This window comes from Calonectris borealis, chromosome 5, assembly GCF_964195595.1.
Source record: "Calonectris borealis chromosome 5, bCalBor7.hap1.2, whole genome shotgun sequence".
Classification (NCBI taxonomy): Eukaryota; Metazoa; Chordata; class Aves; order Procellariiformes; family Procellariidae; genus Calonectris; species Calonectris borealis.
The window spans coordinates 38134570-38154885 of record NC_134316.1 but is presented as its reverse complement, the minus strand read 5'-3'; the positions used below and the strand labels follow the sequence as shown (position 1 = coordinate 38154885).

General features: G+C 41.8%; 1 protein-coding gene across 1 annotated transcript in view; it reads left to right on the top strand.

The window, feature by feature from the left end:
- Positions 1–1223: 1223 nt before the first annotated feature.
- PLEKHH1 (pleckstrin homology, MyTH4 and FERM domain containing H1) overlaps positions 1224–20316 on the top strand; it is a 45524-nt gene continuing 26431 nt past the window's right edge. Inside the window, exons 1-6 of the mRNA XM_075151886.1 lie at positions 1224–1364; positions 7059–7121; positions 10175–10324; positions 13477–13560; positions 15141–15222; positions 17995–19004. Of these exons, the coding sequence (XP_075007987.1) occupies positions 1224–1364; positions 7059–7121; positions 10175–10324; positions 13477–13560; positions 15141–15222; positions 17995–19004 (1530 nt within the window). The remainder of the gene's footprint in view (positions 1365–7058; positions 7122–10174; positions 10325–13476; positions 13561–15140; positions 15223–17994; positions 19005–20316) is intronic.

Sequence of the window (20316 nt, the reverse complement as noted above, 5' to 3'; positions counted from 1 at the left end):
ATATAGCTGGATAGAGTGGCTTGCTGTATTATTTATACTTAGAGTAGCTTGGATCTCAGGTCTCTTACATGCAAAATATGAGTGAGATGTCCCAGCAAGTGGGTACAACTAGAGGGACATCTTAAGATTTCCCACCCTGCAAAGGCAGATGTAAAGGCAATGAGGCTGAGTGACTTCACCGCTCTCTCCCAAGTCTTGTCCTGTTTCTTTGGTCCCAGTTCAGCAAAGCACCAAGTTTGCCTGTGAGCAGGTGAGAAGTCCCTTTAATAAGCATGGATTTCAGTGTTTTGATGAACTAGTAACAGGTCTGGCTTTGTAAACATTTGTTATTGTAGGGTTATACAGCTGGCTGCTGCACACACTGAGCTGTTATTATAACCTGCTTGTGAGTGCTCACAAATGCCTGAATTTGATTAAGGACACTCATATCTTTTAAAATAAGCACAAAGTATCTGAAATGTCTAAACAATCACTGAGTAAGAAAATAAAACAACTTCAAAACCAACAGCTGTTTCCACTTCGTGGAATTGTGTATATCTCTCGATGTCTAGAAAGACTTCAGTAGACCTCCATGTTTTGTCTTCAGCCCTAGCTTATTCCTGGGATCTCTTTATGTTTTGACAGAGTGATTGTTTAGATACTGTGGTACAGCTACTCTTTCACTCTTCTTCTAGACTGACTGTATCAAGTAGTTAGGGATTGGGAACACTGTTGCTTCGTACATCACATCCTCTTAACACAGTCTGTATGAGATAAGGCACTGGTGCCCCAAGTTAATCACGGGTGTGTGACCTGAGTTACCTTTAAGAGTCACTTTTAGTGACTTGAGAGTTTATAGCCATACTGGTACAAAAGAGGCAGGAGTAAAAATACTCCTAGTCTGTAAGGTAGATGCTGAGCAAGGCTGTAAGGGTGGCAGTAAGACTGTGGAATATACAGTATGATGCATTAGTAAATTATTTACTCACTCTAAAGGTAAAAGTTTATCTGAATATTTATCTGTTATCCATTAAAAGTGAGCTCTGGCAGAGGGCAATATCAATAACTTGGGATAGTACCATTTCATCTTCTGCTTGCAGAAGAAATGGCCTTTGTTACCAGTCCTGCAAGATGGGCCAAGGAAGAGTAGGCACAATAGGTGAAAAGTTTACTGGTCTAAAATACATATTTTTCCCTCCTCTTCTGTAGGATTTTTAAATCACCTCAGACGACATCCCAAGTGGATGATTAACTTCACAATGGCAGAACTCACTGTGGAGAATGGCAGCTGTATGGACTGGCAAAAGCGATGCCTTGCGTTGGAGTCCCAGCTCTTCAAATTCCGCTTACAGGCAAGCAAGATCCGAGAACTGTTAGCTGAGAAGGTGAGGCAGTGGTGGCTTCTGCTTCACACTGAGTTATGGCATGAAAGCAAAAAATCCCTAAATGCTGAGCCATCCAATAAAACTGTTACTTGCAGTGGGGAATCTTTCTTGATTACAGTATGTCGTTGCAGTCTGCTTATCACTTGAGATACAGAGATGGGCCTGTCAGAGTGGTGTAAAGTGGCATTAATGAAAATAAGAATTTGGCCTTGTTGACTGGAAAATCGCTAGGTATTCAGATTCTACTGGAAAACACTCTGCCAGCAAGATTCTGGATATCTGAAGTGACTGAGGCAGCTGCAGAGCAAAGATGGATATTTTGGATAAGAACAGCAGGATTAGGACTTGGCTGGCAATAGAAAAGCTTACAGGAGTGCAAATCATGCTGTAATACTAAAAGGCTGGACAGGGGTACATGTACTGCCATAGTGTTAGAATAACACTGCATATCCTGTCAAAACATTCTGGGGATACTGAAGAGCAGGACTGAGATACTTTGAGATCTGGATGTTAGAAACTTGCATGGCATCTGTCTGGTTTTTAGAGGCATCTCCTACTAATCTCTTTCAAGTGCACTAAGTGAACTCATTTGCAATCCTAGGGGAGAGGACTGGCAAAGATTTGAGGGTTTTGTTGGTTGTTGTTTTTTTTTTTTGTTTGTTTCTAACATGATGTGGATTTTTGGTGTTTTTTCTTTACCTTAAATCAAGTTATTTTTCAATTTGAATTAAAGCTTTTTCACTAACCTCTAATTTGCATAAAATCCAAGTTCGTAGGTTGCTGTGGGGTTCCTTCTTTGTTTCAAAATGTGGCTTACATTATCACAGTCCAGTCCAAGATTGCTCAGATGTTCAATGACTATTGGAAAGTGAGAACAGTTTCTTTCAGTCAGTTTGCTAATGAAGTTGAAATCTTTACAACTGACTGCAGTTTACTGCAAATGCTTTTAAGCTGTACCTGATGACAGATATGTTCTAAACTTGCTTTTGCTCCATTTTCTATTATGTAACTTTTATGTATATATTCTTGTTTCTTGGTTTTGGGTGTTAAAACATCCAAATGACATCTACTTCAGAGTGGAGCAATTTTCATCCTTGCTTTCACTGTAATTACGTTTCCGCTAATGCCATATACTACATGAGAAATTCATTCCACCCTTCATATTTTAAGACATTATGCAATTCTAAGCATCCTCTTCATCTTTTCATGGTAGCTTCTGAGATGGACCTTAGTGATTACTTATCTTGGAACACATTGAAAGTGGTCATAAAGTCCATTTAGATAAAGGCACATTAAAAAAACCATGTAGAGATGTGGCGCAGGTCTGGTAAAGACAACCGGTACTCATGTGCAATACTCTATGCTTGCTGCAGTATGGAATCTGTGGCTTCGTGCTTTGTTAATTCCTGCTTTGAGAAACTTCCTGACTACCCCCACACAAAACAAAGAAACCCACCTATCAAACTTTCTTTTTGGAGAAGAGACTTGCCACAGATATTTTGGCTCTCTCTTTAGGGAGGTTTGTGGGCCATGGCAGAGAATGAAATTGTCATCTGCTTCAGGGGGCTCCTCAAGGAAGCGGCCTGACTGCCATTAATCCCGCCTTTCAGTCAAAGCGATGTTCCCTTTGTTAAGATTAAGGAGCAGCTTGGTTCAGTGATCAGGTTACTCTGTAACTACTTGTACAGTGCCGTTGTAGGCTTACTTGAAGGGTCAAAGAGCTAGCAGGTTTGCAATTCCCTACTCTGAATGTCATGTGGGAAGGGGAGAGCCTCAGGGACTGTGGAGCAGCTCCAGCAGACTCTCCTGACGCAGGTGGACTCGAGGCACCAGAGCAGCTGCTCAGCACACAATGCCCATGCTGAACACTGCTGTTGGGAAGTCTCCCGTGCCTCAGGTTGCCAGCTGCTCTGCAACAACTTGCTCAGAGACCCTCCTTCCCCCCTCCTCAGGTGCCACAGGGCTCCCCAGCAGTCATAGCAACTGGGGCTTCTGTCCATGCTGCATCCCTCTCGCCGTCAGATGGGCAGTGGTGCAGAACTGAAGGAGGCGCATGCTTTATGCATAGTGATGCCAACTCCATGGATTTTTATCATATATTTTGTAACAACTGTGATTTCCCCCCCCCCTTCCCTTTACAGTTCTATCTGTGAGAATGAAGAGATTTGGACTTATTTGAAAAAGTACTGCATTTTCAAAAACGTTGGGGGTGGGGAGATCTTGAAAAATGTGAAATGGGCACAGTTTGAAGCTGTGTTGCCAACCAGTGGTGAGCATTGCCCCTGAGATCCTTTGATACGGTTTGTAGCAACAGGAAAATTAACTAAAAAAAAAAAAGTGGTTTTGCCAGTGAAAGCGAAGAGCAATGTTAACAGGGGTATGATACTTGCTCATCAGATAGGTTGTCTCAGGGGTCTGGAAGCTGCTGACTGACAAGCTTGGAAACGTGATCCCCCACATTTTAAATCAGTCTCTATAATCAAGTTTATGATTTTAAGGCAGATTTTACTATTTTAACTCACAAAAAACCCAACCACTCATGCCTGGCATTGGTAGTACAATGTGCGCTAACAGTTTAAATACTTCAGATTTTTAAAATCCGCTTAGATTGAATAATCTAGATCGCTGTTCAGAACATGAGGAATTTAAAACCCAGTGGTTTAACTGCCAGTGCCCTAGTTCACATGGTGTGAACTTCCACGTTGGTAGCCCGGTCTCAGCAGCGCCGCCCAAGCTGCGCAGAGCCTGGCTGCGGGTCGGCGCAGCAGAGGGACCCCAGCCCCTGGCCTCCAAGACAAAGCTCTGCCGTCTTGCTGGATCCCCGCAGCGCATGAGACCTCTGGGTTCTGCCTTGTTGTGGACATCAGCAGGGGTCTGGTCTCTTTGGAAACAGGCAGTTGTTTCCACTCTGACTTTCTCGTACACACAGAAAGAAAGGGATACTCCTCTGTTGGTGAGTGACATAGCAGGCCGTTGCCTTGGCAGCAAGATGACCTGGTTAGGAGTGAGCTCTGGAAGAGAACAGGAGGAAAATGAGGCTGAGACATGCAGGAACTTTTCACTCCCCATCAGGGAGGGAAAGCCTGTGTGAATGGTTGATAGGAGGATCTTTTGCAGCTTTTAGAAGGGCCATCTGGGTAGCTTTTAACCTGCTTCTGTCTTACTTCAATAAACAATGAACATTTGGAAAAAGCCTCTTTTGTCTCATGCAAGCATGGCTATACAACTGGGCCTGTTTCTCTCCATACAAGCTGTCTGGGCTAATGTTTGGGAGAGGAGTTACTTGAATTTGGCTTGGTCACTAAGTTTTTTATGTGACCTGGGTCAAGTTACTTTGTAGCATTTGTCAAATTATAAAGCATTTTGAATGAAAGGACCTATGTAAATACCAAGCATTATTATTAATTCATTGAGGGATTTGAAAGAGCCTTACAAGCATTAAATCTGAATGCGCCCCAGTGAGACAGCTGACACCGGGGATGGGTGAAGTAATCATTTTGCATACATGAGAAACACAGCAGTTATTTAATAGTTCATAGTAGGACAACCCAACAATGTAGTACAGGAAGTTAAGAAAAGTACAAGTTCATTTAAGGCTACGGAGGGAATTAGGGTGACAAAAGTAATTGATTTGACTGGAACTTAGCCAGGTCAACCTGCTTGCACAAGAAGTTTCATAACTCTTTAGTGATCAGGAACGGTCCTAACATACATTCTCTGTCCTGATCAGGAACCAGGACTGCTAGCAATGCGAAGCAAACTGTCGTGAGGCTGGAACAACAAGGAGTTTTCAGTCAGAACAGTGCTGTCTTCTTAAAATAACCTGAGACTTTCATGAAGATCGCCTGCCTTGTGGAAGATCAAATTATTAGTCTAAGAGCATAGCCTTTGGGAAAAGGCCCAGAGATTCTTCTAAAGTCTGTGCTGTGAATGTAGACCCTGTCAATTCATCAGAAAACTAGCAAAGGCCATTGACTCTGAAGCTACTGTCATAAACGGTCTCTTTTTCGCAAGGTGTATTATGTCTCTAGTTAGCATCTGTCTTTCACCAATATATTTTGCTGCTACCTGTCTGTGGCGATGACTACCCAGAGATTAACAGATAAATGCATGGGTAGATCACTGTTCCTAATGGACACAGACTCGTGTCATAACCCAGACCATTGCTGTCAATGTTAGATTGCCTTGAGCTCAGTCTCTACCAAGACGGTCAGAGGAGCTTTGGCTGTCTGTGCAATCTTCTGTGGCATGTCTCTGTTCCTCTGCCAAAGAAATGTCCTTGATTTGGATATTAAGCTCCGTACACTGATATTCTTGATTGCTCCACTGAAAACGCAAACCTGAAAGGTATCATGCTAAATGTGGCACTTTCTGATCTTCCCAGTTTGAATTTGTTATGGCATGCCTTTTTTAATTATATGACCATTGAGGTGTCTACATATATGTACCTTTCTGATATGTTTGTCAATAGGTGTCAGTCTGCTCTTATGATCAATGTGTATGTGTGAAAAGGAGAGTTGTCTTGTTGCCCTCTGAAGGAAGGGAAATAAAAACACAGGAATGCTGACATCTCCATTCTGGGTGATCAACCCAAAAGGAATAAGTCCCATTTTCAGAAGTATTGGTTTGGTCCTCGTAGTGACCAACTTGAATACTTGGCTCCAGTGCCTTATCAAGAATCATAAAATGCATTGGAGAGAAAAGGAGCTCAGTTCCCCTTATAGTTTGTTTTCTGCTTGAAGCATGATTCTTTTAACCTTCTGAAGCTGCTTCTGTGTCATTCCTTCATTAGTAAAACACAAATAGACATGTTGGAAACTCTGTGAAGCATTCCTCAAATTTTGCAGCTTTGTGGATGAAACTTGGTGTCACTGACTTTATATTACTGGGCTTAAATCTGAGACCTATTGAAGTAGGGCAGGTGGTGGAAGATGACCTTGCAAGCACTGAATGAGATCCTAAGTTGCTATTAAAAAAAAAAACAAAGGCTGGGCTTTAGTCGTAAGTTGTTAGAGGAACACCAGGTACATCTGCATTTCACTGAGAATGGAGTGATTTATATACATTTAGAATAAAATTCAGTGTCCTTTGACTGCAACAGCACCAATGCTTAGATAAAGAATCACAGAATTGTCCATTTGCAAAGCTCTTTAAAATGAATAGAAGCATAGGAAAATTAAGATCATTGTTAATCTTGTGAGTTATGAGCCTGTGATGCTTTTGAAGCCAAAGCAAAGTATTCATTGGTTATAATGTGGCATCGTAGAGAACCTGCTGTGAGCTTTCCAAGATGTATTCATTTTTATTTACCATTGTGAATGAATCCTAGCTGAAATAAAAATGGGAAAGAATGGTGTACTGTAGACAGGCTTCTTGCAGGGACAGCCCATGGTGTGTGAATTGTAGAGACGGGGTCAAGACTTTGGGACTATTCCCTTGACCCATGTAATGAATGATGAAGCTCACTAATGAGAAAACAGTTCCGGTAAATTCAAAGTAGGGCAGAAGACTGGAAAAGGTCAAAGGCTTTTTTTTTTCCTGATCAAAGCTGTCCAGTTAACCCAAAAGATTCCAAAAATCTGTAGACCTGCACAAGAAATGGAAGATTCCTGAGTAAAACAGGTGGATTTCCAGGTGATGTTAATTTCTTTTCTTTCTTTCCCCCTCTCCCCTCCTTCCCTTCTGGCTCTGAAGATGCAGGAATTGGAACAGAGAGTGATAGAAGCAGAGCAAAGAGCTGAGGATGCAGAGAAACAGGTAAGAGATTCTCTTATGGTTGCTCTGGTACAAGCCAAGCAGGAACTTACTCTAAATTCCGTCCAGTCTAGCATACAGACAGCACTCTGCAGTGCTGTGCTCTGCTAGGGAAACATTGATTTACAGTGGTGAACGGGTTTTCTGGTCTGCTTCCCGGTCTTTGAGCCTGAGCTACTAAATACTTTCAACCCTAAGTGAAAACCAGCACCTTATGTCTGCCTCTCAGCCTCACAGCCTTTACCCCCTCATCCATGATAGGCATGCTTGGTTATGGAAAAGGAAGGGGTTGTTGTACCTCAGGAATAGAGTGCAGAGATAGAGCTGCCAGGCAGGTCCTCAGAAAACAAATACTGAAGAGTACTGGTAAGGATTTCTCTACAAGTAGAGAAGTTTCTGTGAAAGAAGTAAGGGTGTGTCTGCAAAACCTATCAGTTGTTTTGGACTTTCTTTTTAGTAATTACTGCTCTGGCTCGGAAGCCCATGGAGAAAAGCAGTAAGAGCTGGATTCATTGCATATTACTGTAACCATCTAAAAATTAGGCGTATTGTCTAAGCTAGTCCTTCTATGCTTCTTGAATAATAGAGAAGGAGAGAGAGAGAGACTTCAGCTTGTGAACAGGCTATAAAGAATAATGGACCTTTGGGAAGCAGACTGTTGTACAGTCTGTGCTGTAAGGAGTATTGTAAAAAACAAAAGAGCCAGGAAGGGCCAGATGGTGTAAGCTCCTGCATCACTGCAGACCACTGCTGAAGGGAAGGTTTGAAGTGAACCAGCTCCTTCCAGCTGGACAAGAGCTGCAGGACTGAGCATTGAGTCAGAGATTAAATCGCAGAACTAAGAGCTGGGCAAGATAGCCAAGAATGGCTGTCAAAGAGGACTTCAGTAGTGAAGGACTGAATAGGCAGTGTTATAAGCAGTGGGAAACACATTGCCTAGGAATCAAGAACTTTAAGCACCTGGTATTCTGTCTGCAGAACATACTATTCCATGCCAGTTCAATATTGACGGCAAGATTTTTTTCTGACCAGCTTAAATATAGGAAAGATGCTATGTCTAGTCACCATGCTGTTGGCCTTTATGCTAGATCAGCAATTGCCAGCCAAGAACAAGAGTTGTTCTTGAGAGTGGTAGCGCAAAGTCCACACCCAACCAAGGCAAAGGTAACATTGTCACTGTGACAGCACCAGCAGGAAACATAGTTATGGCCAATGAAGAAGGTTTCACACTAGCAGACACCTCAATGACAGGAGTAGATAGGGTAAGATGCAATGACAGCAAGGGAGCAGATGGAGAGCCAGTCAAATCCAGGTCAGAGAACGGGCTAGAAAGGGAGAATTTGGCTGGTAAGGTGTAGGAGAAATGAGGGTTGTCTTCACTCACCTGCCACCAGCACAAATGAGGGTTGCCTTCACTCACCTGCCACCAGCAGTTCTGGAGCCATGTGTTGGCAGGTCCTAAAGACTAGCAACCCTCAAAGTTGTAGAGTCTGCCTTTCCAGCAGCCGTATCCACATCCAGAGATAAGTGTTCCTAGAGAAATACTTCATTGCTGCCTGACAGCCTGAAGAAGTGACAGCCTAAGGAGTAGGACCATTGCCTTTCACTAACAAGTATATTCACCGTGAATGAGAAGCAGCTGACAAATGAGAGGGCTCCACATCAAGTGTAAAATCTCTTGTTATCTTTCTCTCCAGGAGTCTGGTGGGTTGGATTTGTTAATTCAATGGGCTCCCTGTAGCTGCCAACCTCAATTAAGGAAATCACATGTTTGTAGTCCCCTCTCTGAGCCTCTAGTGCAGAGTCAGCATTTGGGCATCAGACAGAAAGGAGGGGCCATTTCTTTTTACTATAATCACCCTAAACTCCAATGAAAACACATCCGACTCAGCAGGCTTAGTTTTCTGGCTCGGATGTTGGGCGCCTACCTTTCTGATTCGGTATGAGGAAGAGGCAGTTTGCTTCTCTGCCTAATGCAGGCAGACAGGAGGACAAAACAGAGCTTCTGCAAGTATGAAGTGTAGGCTGTTCAACAGAGCATGAGTAACTCTTGCACAGTGAAGTGCTCAGATCAATGCCCGCATTCTGCCTTCCTGGTTCCAAACTCATGCCAAATTAATGGTATCTGGAGTTGGTTTCTTTGCAGATTCATTCTCTCTGGGATGTGTTGGAACCAGATATTTGCCATCATCAAATGCTGCAATTAGCAGGTTTGAGTTAAGTTGGCGGAAATACATTCACCTTTAGAAGTGAAGTCTTATAATCCTTCGCAACAGGAGGAGGTAATGATAAAACAGACTGGCATATCAAGAGACCTAGGTTTGGAAGAAAGCAAAGAGGTTTTAAAAATTTGTTAAAAACCTGAAAGGCTTCAGCAGCAGCTAGATTTTAGTGCATTAAACTTTGTCTGTAGTGAAGGAGCATTACATTAGTGCTTCTCCTGCTGAGATGAACAAGCGTTGGCACTGACAGGAGCTCAAAGATAGGCAAAGCTTCTGAAATACCTATCATGGTAACTCCGTAGCAAGTCTGGAGAAAACATTTGTCAGAAAGACAGAAGTTGCCAAAACATTGTCTAAGCTGGGGATAAGAGGAGGAAGGAACTCCATAGTACATTTCCCCATAGAAATCTTGATCTGAAGCAAATGGCCAGGGTTTTGTGGTGTATGCCTTGGTAGTGAATGGGGTAAAAAGCTGACCTCAGTATTGCAAAGGAGGAAAATATGGTATACCTTGCCTGTATGTCTATGTAGACTATAGAGCCTGTATGATCACTTCGACTAATAATGTGCAAATTTTTCACAATCCACAACGTGTTTGTCTGTTCATGGTTCAGTTTGCATTTGTTACCGCTTCAGCATTACAAATGAATGGACAATGTTCTTTTCACATATGTGTATATAAACTAAGTGTGACTTGAAGGTTTTTTTTTTTAGTTCCTTTCCCGACTTCGAAAATATGAAACCCACAAATGCCCTCAGTTAGGGTAAACTAAACAAGCAGCTCTTTCATTTGCATTGTTTTGTTTTTTTATCTCCCTCTGATTGTCATTACAGGTCAAAGTTATGGAAGAGAAGATAAAACTAGCCAGCGTGAAGACCGGTGAATCAGACAGCATTCTGCACAGGAAATACCAAGAGCTGATGGGCACAGTGCAAGGAAAGGAGGATCTGATCAACAGATTGGAGACACAGCTAGCAAAACAGGTAAAGATATTTTCCACAGGGAGACCTGTAGCTTTCATGAGTTGGAGGGACTCTGTATGTTTCAAAGGTACGGATTGTGTCTCCGTTACATATTAGCCTTTCAGATGCCTTCAGATCAGCTGTAAAATGATGCCCTGCTCAGTGCAAGATCCTCTCCTTCCTTTCTTTTTTCAGACAAAAACATCCATTCAGCCTCAGTAGCCCTTGTCTCTTCATTATAGGAAATTGGTCAATGTTCTTCAAGAACTTCCTTATGTTAGTGTTGAGTCAGCGTTGAGACTAAATTGTAATGCTAGAGTCTGGTCTCTGTATTTCTCTGTCTTCCTAACATACAGATTCTCTACAAAATCATTATGTAGCCCATCTCTGACTTGGTATATGCTGCTTCTTGGGAAAGGACTTCTCCCAGTCTTCAGCAATCCTTTAGCATAGTTCATCTCTTGTCAGATGTCCTTATTATAAAAGAGCAGCTGTTTCCCAGTATGGATAGTTCTTAGTCTTTTCCATTCTCAGTTAGTGGAAGGAAAGAGCTACATCTACAGCAGGGCCTGTATTTTGGCTCTAGTAAAGGCCTTGCCCTCTAGTTTTTATAACATGAGGAATGAGGTGTTCTTATATGTTGCTAAGTAAATTACTTTTAAATGGAAATAGCTCATTAGAATTTTACACAAAAAAAATACTTTGCCACAGGAGTTACATTTTACATTTAACTAATTGTCACCTATTTCAAGAGCAAAATAGATTGGTAAGCTGCCTGAATTTCCTCAGACCAAGTGTAGTGTGGAGGTCAGGCATCAGGGCTTTGTAATGCTCTGGGTTTCAGGTCACTTCCCCAGGCCAGCTTGCCTAGGCAGAATGTAGATGAAGTTTCTGCATTTTGAAAGAGAAAGAAGGTGTTCGGAAGGAGCTACAATAGTGATCGAGGTCTGGAAGCAGCTCTTGCAATCAAAGATGGAAGAAAGTTTGATTTATCCAAAAATGCGAGGTGTGATTTAATTAAAATCAACAAACACAAGTGGGAAAAATATTCTGTTAGTAGAAATCTTTTTATTCTAGCAACAAGAGGCAAAATGAGATTGTAGAAATGAAAGCCGAAGCTTGACAATTTCAGACAAGAAACACTATCAGGCACCTGTTAAGTTTCAGGATGGGATGGGACGGTGGCAGCGCTGGAAAGTCACTAAGGGTCTCTGGTCACTAAGGCATCCTATTTGTTTTCACTGGGATGGGGAAAGCTGTGGAGTTCAGAGCGTTAATAAGAGAACACTGAGGTCATGTCTGGACCACACAATAGCATGGGACACAAAGAATGTCTAATTGCTTCTGGATCTTAAAGCACAATAACTGCATCTACGGGTGCTGTGCCTGAGTGAATTGGTTCTGCTTAGAGGCAGGGCTTACTAAGCTCTGTGACAATGCTATTGTCATGTCACTATCCTACTTTAAGGACCCTAAATAAAATCTTGGCATTGCACTTCACCGTGTAGCATAGCAATATTCTGAATCTTTTACCCCTTGGTCTCCGATCTGAGGCAAGTCCAGGTCATTAAGGATTCAAAGGCATTACCCATGTGATGGATATCCAGAGGACTATGGTACATCCACTATATGTGCCAGATCACTTCAGACCAATAGGCACGTCTAATATTCTGACTCTAGCAAAGGCTGGTACCTGATGATTAGGAACACACACAGCTATATTCAGGGAGAAAAACAAAATAAATCCTCCTCTTGAAGCATCAGATTTGATTATTTTTATTTCATTATGCTCAACTACAAATGTTACTGCTACCCATAATGTAGCCGAGGTCTATTTTAAAGTCAGCAAACATATTTGAATAAAAGCTTTTAAATGTGCAGTTGTAGTGATGAATAGCATGTGATGATTAAAAGCGATGTGAAGATGTGGGGAATTTCCTGCAGTCTACTGTGTGTTTATATGGTATTCATTAAGTGAGCTTACACTCTTCAGTGTGAAAAATTTAAAAAGGGGGGTGGGGAGGGAAGCACTGACATTATTATCATAATTACTGGTATTTGTTCACATCAGAAAAAAAAAATCGAGCAGGGAAATCACCAACTGCTACCAGAAGGTATTACCTTTGTCCATTTAATTAGAGAAACCAGGGCTGAATGTGCCATACAGAGTATATTCCCCCTCCCTCTCTCAGAACTGATTTCTCCTGTAGTTGTTTAAATCATTATGTAGATAGGAGACTTTTCAGTGACATTGCTTCTGGTGAAGCCACACAGGAGATGAACAGAAGGCTTAAGGTGATCGTAGCCATCCAGCATCTTTCAAAGGAAATTCCCAGAAAAGGAAAAAAAATGTAGCTGAGAAAACACAGCTGCAAAAATGATGTTGTAGCAATATTGCCCAAGCAGATACTTGGGGAAAAATGTTCATTGTGCAAATCAACAGTATTCCCATAACACCTTTGTGTGGACTAGAACCTGTTTTAATGGATATGTAAACATATAACCACTTACACCATCTCAAAACCTCATAGCAGGTCTTAGTGTTTCAAGGTCAAGTTTTGGAGCTTTTTTAATCCTGGGTCTGCAATCTTTTTTTTTTTTTTTTTAAATTTACTTTCTCAATGAGAATATTGTGTCTGTATTAAACACGTTGGTATTAGTTTCTATCTCATGCACCTTTAAAGTCTATACACCTGTGCTTGCAGCAATTGAATCCCTTTTGCTTGGAAGAATTACACTGTTTTATAAATCACTTACAGGCACTGCTTAATTCTTATCAACTTCAGCCAACAGTGTGTGTGTGTGTGTGTAGGCTGGGGGAACACTACAGATGCTCAATAGCAAACAGCAACATTGCAAAAGCATCTAAAACAGGAAAATTTGCAGACTTTACTAAAAAGAAACTGTGGTAGGTGGGCAATCATTATCTGAGCTGGATATTGCTCTTCCACCACAAACTCTTGAAACAACCCCCCGAATTTGACTCCAGGGACCATGTAAGACAACTTAGAGATTGATTTTTCAGAGGCCGGCTAAATAATAATATCCAAATAGCAGTCTTAAATCTTATGTATGGAATGGGAGCTTCAATGTTTAAGTCACTCCTGATGCAGTAACTTACTAAGAACAGTTAGTTGTACTCTCCTAATGCATCTAATCTTTTTTTGGCACAGAAACAGTTGAGGACTGAGGAAGCCAAAATTGTTCAAGAGAAAGCTGCCAAGATCAAAGAGTGGGTAACATTTAAGCTGAGAGAGGTGAGTCTTTCGCTTGCTGCCAGGTTTCAAGGCCTATGACTAGGTACAGTGGCTGCACTGCCAGTGGGCTCCTGTGTAGGACAATAGTCTGAGGACAGTCTATCTGCCATAGAGGCTTTCTGCTTGTTGGCCCTACACACACTCAGTTGCAGAGCTAGGGTCATCCCTCTTACTGAGGGCTATTTACTGCTTTAGGCAAACTATAAATGACTGTGAAGTCACTAATGCCTGAAAGCAGTCTCTGAAGAAGATTTACTGGTCACAGGTGGCTTTCACCTAGCTTTCCTCTGCCTCTCCCTTTTTTCTCTGGGTGCAGTTTCTGTCTCTTTTTCTGACAAAGCAGCTGTGACACAAACACGTCCTTTGCTCTTCCTTAATTTGCCATCTCTGACTAATGCTGTTTTCTAACTGTGCAGCATTTTCTCATGTCTAACTTCTCCCTTCTATCCATCCTATGGACTTATGCCTCTATCTGGGCCTAATTCGATACCCTCTAGAAAAACTGAGATAGCAATGGGTCAGCATGCGGTTTTAAAGACGCAGTAATAGTTTACAACTGCGAGTGGGGCTATCTGGTCTTTCCCTTTTATTCCAAGCTAAAGCCATAGATTTCCCGTTTTATGCTAGAAAGGGAATTTGTTGGAGTTTGAAGAAGCAGTCTTTGTGGGCACTAATTGTGTTATGATGTGACTTTGTAATCTCATTAGATTGCCTAGATAATTCACCGAGCTGCAGTGCTACTTCTCTTTCATTCTCCTGTATGAGATAATTTAAGGTGCATCTACATTACTAACTGGTGCAGCGCAAAGGAGGAAGCACAGGGGTTAACTTGGTGTGACCTGCTGTGAATCCAGGACCATACATTCACACTGTGGCTTTACTGGCAATGAGGTTCATGCCAGATGCTGATTCTAGGTGCATACCACACACCGCTGCCAACTGAAGGACTTTGCATCTGTGTTGCAAATGGGTTGCTCTAGACAGCACCATGGGTGCAATTTCAACTTTGATTCCATCAAGAGGGAAGCTTCCTTGGGTGCACCACTGCTGTGTTTAAGAATGCGTGCTGAGACACTTCAAGCAAAGACATAAGGCAAATTTGCAAAAGGCAAAGAATCACTCGTGCACTAATTGCAAATGTAAATGCACCCTTAATGTTTGGGTTTTTTTCTTTGGTCCCCTGGATCCAGGTGATCTCCTTTTACCACATACAGGGTGAGAGGGAAAAATGCTCCTTCTGGGTAAAAGCTTTTTTGATTGTCTCTTTCATGACAGTTATTTCTGGAACAGGAGTAAATGATAAACAATAGCAGGGAAGGAAATTAAAAGACCTATTTGAGACGTGCGAATAGTATATACACAGGCTATTTGAGAAAGCACAGCAAAGTGTTTAAGTGGGTTGTCCAGTAGAGAGGCTGAGGAGAAAGATTTCAAGGTGACTGGTAGACTCACCCATCCTTTTTTTCTTTTCCTGTTCAGACACTTGAATGTAATAAAGATGAAGACATGTTCTGTATAGTGGAACACACGCACACACAGTTTTGCATTATTTTTCAGTTTTTATTATTGTTGTTTCATAGCTTGAGCTAGAAAATTACCACCTGAAAAACTGTAATCAGAGGCTGACGGAGCAAATTGAAGCCCTTCAGGATACATTGCAAGGTAAATGTATTCACCTGGCATTGTAGCCTAGTAACCATCACAAGAGTGGAAGTCAGCATTCCTGGGTTGTATTCTTAACTTTGTCAGAAATTAGCACTTGTGACAGTGAGCAAGCAAGTAGAATTGCTCTGTTCCTCAGTGGATCCATTTTTAAGATGGGAATAACATTGCTTACCTGCCTTAAAAACTCTTAATTGGTTTCCCACCAGCGATTGAACACAGACGCCTTTTTTTTTCCCAGAGTCTGCTTTTGCCATTAAAATAAGCCACTGAGCTCCTGAATTAGAAGCACTCATTGAAATACATAGCAAAACTCTCCATTCACTTCAGTGGTGCAGGGTAGAAGTCCCTGAGGTATTTCACTTTACCTCCACATGCGAATTACCCTCATCCCCACAGAACCTCAGCTGGCATGTGAGCTGAGTAAGTGAGGACTGAATGGGCCAAGGCAGAAGCTGTCTGGTCTGCCTTTAGAAGCTGGGTTCCTTCGTGCTGTCAGGTTGGGTTGGAGAAAGCTGCTTACGGTGCTTGTACTTTTGTGGTTCTTGTTTGGTGGTAGATGGAGAACTTTGGTCTCCAGGGCTTGAAATCAGCACCTTTCATCACAACACATTTTGAAGAGGAAATTCTCTCTTAACCATTTCCTTCTTATTTTTTTTGATGAGCTTGGTTTGGTCACAGTAAGATGAGCTAGTTTCCAGAACTTCACTGGGCACGCAGACAGGGGGCATTTCTTTCCTGCAGAAGTCTTTCTGGCATTCCTATCACTCCACAGCAAGGGAATAAGGCAAAATTCCTTCTAAATCCCACCACGTTTCTAGCTAAATGCTTTATGACTGGGTTTTTCTCATTCCCTCTGGCTCTGGCTGTTTACAAAAAAAGAATGGCTGGTAAGCTGCGTTAATAATCTGGTATTAAGTGTTCCCTGGATCCCAACTCTCTGGGCAGTAAACAGCTCTGTCCTCTCCTCTTATCCCCCACTAGTCTCACTGTGCCAGGCTGAATTCAGAGGCCTCTGCAGAGTCAAATGTCTTCTTGCTTGCCATGCTACAGCTTCCTCTGCTTCATCTCCTGTCACATCTAGGAAGCTGCAAAAATGTCAATAATATTTAAAATGAATGGCCTCTTTTCAGTCTACACTAATGATTTACCTCGGGGCAGGGAAAAATGTGTGCCAGGATTTGTGTGTGCCAGCGTTATGCGTTAGGAATAGCTTTGTTAGCATTGTTCCTTGTGACTCAAGTGCCAAGGTCAGGCTCTCATGGTTGTCTTTTTCTCAGCTGTGTTTCCAAGAGCGGGTTTCATCCTCTCCACAATCAACAGTGATCTATTCTGCAGTTTGCCCTTCCCTCTGTTACTTTGTGTCTTCAGTTTGTTTCTACTTCCTTGTAAGTCCCATTAGTGGTTAAGCAATGCCTGTAGAGTTTGATGTTCAGGGAGCATTTGCAGCGTTAGCTGTGCAGGGTCACACCCACCCATATTAATGCAATTTCCAAAGCATCTTATGACTTGGTTCTTTTCAGTTAGGCAATATATAAATGCCAAGGTCAATCAAAATCATAAAGTGAAGTAACATCCTCTGCCACTCCAAATTTTATCCACACTTTCTCGTATCCTAAAGCTGCTATTCAGCAGAACCTGTAGAACTGAGATAGTCTTTAAATCTAGTATTTATGGAAAGGAAGAAAGTAGAAGAATTATAAAGTATAGGTACTAAATAGACAAAGAACAATGGAGGCAATCTAGGATCTATTATGTCATCTTCAAATACAGCAACTGAAAGAGCAGAGAAAAAATAAAGAAAAGGAAGTTTTTACAGCAAAAACATGTAAGTAACTGTTATAAAACTTGTTGACAAAAAGCACTGCTTGGGTCATATAGCACAAAAGGATAGCAAAAAGCTCCAGGGAAATTCTTGAAAAGAGAGTAACCTCACTGATTGGTGTGATGGTTAAGAAGGTCTCCATACATATGCTGGAAGCCTCACCTAGCTCCCAGGAATGGGAGGAACTATACCAGTTTATTTGATGGCTTAAATCACTGTGGTTCCATTGAAGTCAAAAGCCATGCTAAGCAGTGTTCTGGCCACTTAGGTGGTTTTTGATGAAGTATTGTGTGGATAAGTGCACTTTCTTCTCATGGCTGTTTTAAGAGAAGAAATGAGATGTAATCGTGGATAGGTAAGAGTAAAAACTGCTATATTGGGTTAGACTGAAAGGTTGCCTAGCCCAGTATCCTGTCTCCTGGTTGGCTGTGGATGTTTCAAGAAAGAGCATAGAAAATATTGCAAGTAGAGCTATTTTTCTCTCCATGTACCCTGCCAGCTTCTGCTGTCAGTGTTTTAGGAAGCTCCTAGGCCAGAACTTGTCTAAACTGTTATTTGTACCACTGATAAATTACTTTTTCTGGCCTATCTTTTGGACACCGCAGCATTCTATTTCCTTTTTTGTTTGGGGAAAAAAAAAAAACAACCCTTCCTTCTGTAAATTTCAACACACTGCCTGATAATTTCATTAGGCACCCCTTAATTCCGCTTTTGTAAGAAACAGCAATTAATCATTTCCTGTTCATCTTTTCTGTACTATTCCTAATTACAAATATATAGCATTTCTCTTATAGCTGTGCCCAGCCATCTCCTTTCCATTCTGTATAGTCCTAACCAGGCCAGGGTGCTATTGAAGTACAACTGACATGAACAACTTACACTAGCAAGTAGCATTTTAGACAGTAAAGCGTTTGAATGCCCTAACCATATGTTCTCCTCCGTTGTAGATATGACCAGCATTCCTCCCTTCGAATCTCTTTGGAGCTGTAATTCTCTGAAGCCCAGAGCATCACAGGCCTCTCTTGCTGAGAAGGTAGACCAGAAATCTGTGCTCCTTGCACCTGGTTTCAGACAGGTGTGTCAGACAGGACCTGCCAAACATGTCCTCTCTACAGCAAACATAGTCCTTGCCAATGACACCTTTACTGAGGATGGAGAGGATAAATCTCTGCTTTCCCAGAGCACGCTGAAGCTCATGTCTGGCCCATCAAGCTGGAATGTCTCCACAGAGAAAGATGTATTCCCAGCCATAAGTTCTGAACACCGGTTAGGGTGCTCTGATCCCGCATCACTGGACCCTCCAGCTGAGGCCACAAGAATCCTTGAGGCTCTGACTTTCCAGTCATCTTTGGAAGGAAACCTTAGTGCTGTGAGCACCTTGCAAGAAGTGGCTTTAGACGGCACCCGCTTGTCTGATGATCTGAGTGACAGGTTCCGCTCGCACCGGCTGGCCTCCTCTTCTTCAGCAGAAATAATGAGCATGCTTGAGGGCCATCTCCAAACTGCTGAGCAACCCCTGGTTGTGTCAACATCAGCTGTTACAGCACATTCCTTCTGTCCAGGGAGGGAATGTGGCCTTGGCAGTAGTATGACCTTTCCAAAAATACGAATTCCCAATACACCAAGAGACAGTATCCAACTAGCCAAGAGACATTACAGCCAACCACAGCCAGGGGCTAATTCTTTCCATCATGTAATGAGCTTAGAGGCTAGCATCTTCCAGCCCATAACAGACTCTCCAGTCTGCCATGGGCAAGTGAAGGAGACAGACATTGATGATGATGGGGTACTGGAGAAGATGGAGACAGAACGTGGCCTGGTGAGGGAAGAAGCTGGAGCATGTGAGGAAATCAACCACTTATCTCCAGGGCAAAAAGAAGCTGTGAGTTCTGAGGCTGGCGTACTTGACCCAGGAGGTAAACCTCCCACACCACCGCTGCACAGATTCCCATCATGGGTAAGAAATGCAAGGACAATAGTCTGAGAAGTGCTGCTTATCTTTGAGTAGTTAGGCTACAACAGCTCTTGGTCTCAAGCAATTGTTTCCTGTGGACGTCAGTCACATTTCTGAACCACCTAGTCTGACGGTTCCAGATCATGGCGCATGCTGGTTCCACTGATAATTTTTTTGTTCTTTTCTCTTTATAAGGGAAAAAAAAATCCATGGAAGAAAATAGTACTCAAGAAACATAGGAATAAAAATGAAAGTCAAGAGGTGTTGCATTGTGGTTTATCCTTATGGGTCATTAAAAATTAATCCTTTGTTCTGTTGTCATGTGTTTAAGATAGAAAAGTGAGTCATAAATGCAAATGAATGGACCAGACCAGATAGTTTCAGGGTCAGAAAAAGCTGTGAATACCAGAATAGATACATGGATTAGATCTCAGCATTCCTATCTCATGCTATACTTCTGCTATCAGGAAAACTATGTGAAAATCATTGGTAAAGTGAATATACATGTCCTATTGCTTACTTCACGAGAGAGGTGTCTGTTATTATCACTTTCAGTTACTTGTGAGTTCAGATGGTTGGATTGTTTGCTAATGTGTCAATCTAACTGATAAACTTAGTGGAAATCAATGTAGTATCAAAAGAGATAATTCCATTGTTTTTAGTTTGCTTTTTTAAAGGCATAGGCAAACAAGTGGTTTATTGAAGGTGCAAAATCAAGAACTCATTGTTAATCCTCATGTTTTATAAATTTTTTTCTATGAAAACTTAACATTATTTCTGATCTTTGGCTGTGTTTTTTATGATACCAATTTAAACCCTAGTATAATGACAGCTGTTTTTCCAAAGGAATCTCTTTTCATTCAGTCCGTAATATGGAACTGTGCTGGGGATGAAGCTGGATAGTATAGTAAAAGAAACTGCAGTTTCCAAGATGTATGTTTTATTTTCTGCAGAAGTCAGAAAGGTGTCATGAACAGTGTACTCACTTGGAAGAAGGGAAATACGTCTCAGAGATTGGCTACTGTTCCTTTCTCTGATCTAGAGTTCTCATGTAAGGTTCCTCTAGTTCCTTAAGCTAAATTTTTCACAGGTGATAATCAGCTCCACACACACCTTCAGAATGTCTAACTTGAGTTTGGCAAGTAAATTTGATTGGAGAAGCACTGAGCACTTCTCTGCTGCAACTGTGTTCAGTTGTTTTCATTACAAACAATGTTATATAATGCCAAATTCTCAAAAAGTTAGGTCTTGGACACCTTGAAATGGGTACTCCAAAGATGTTGGATACTTCAAAGAACCTATGTCTGAGTTCCTC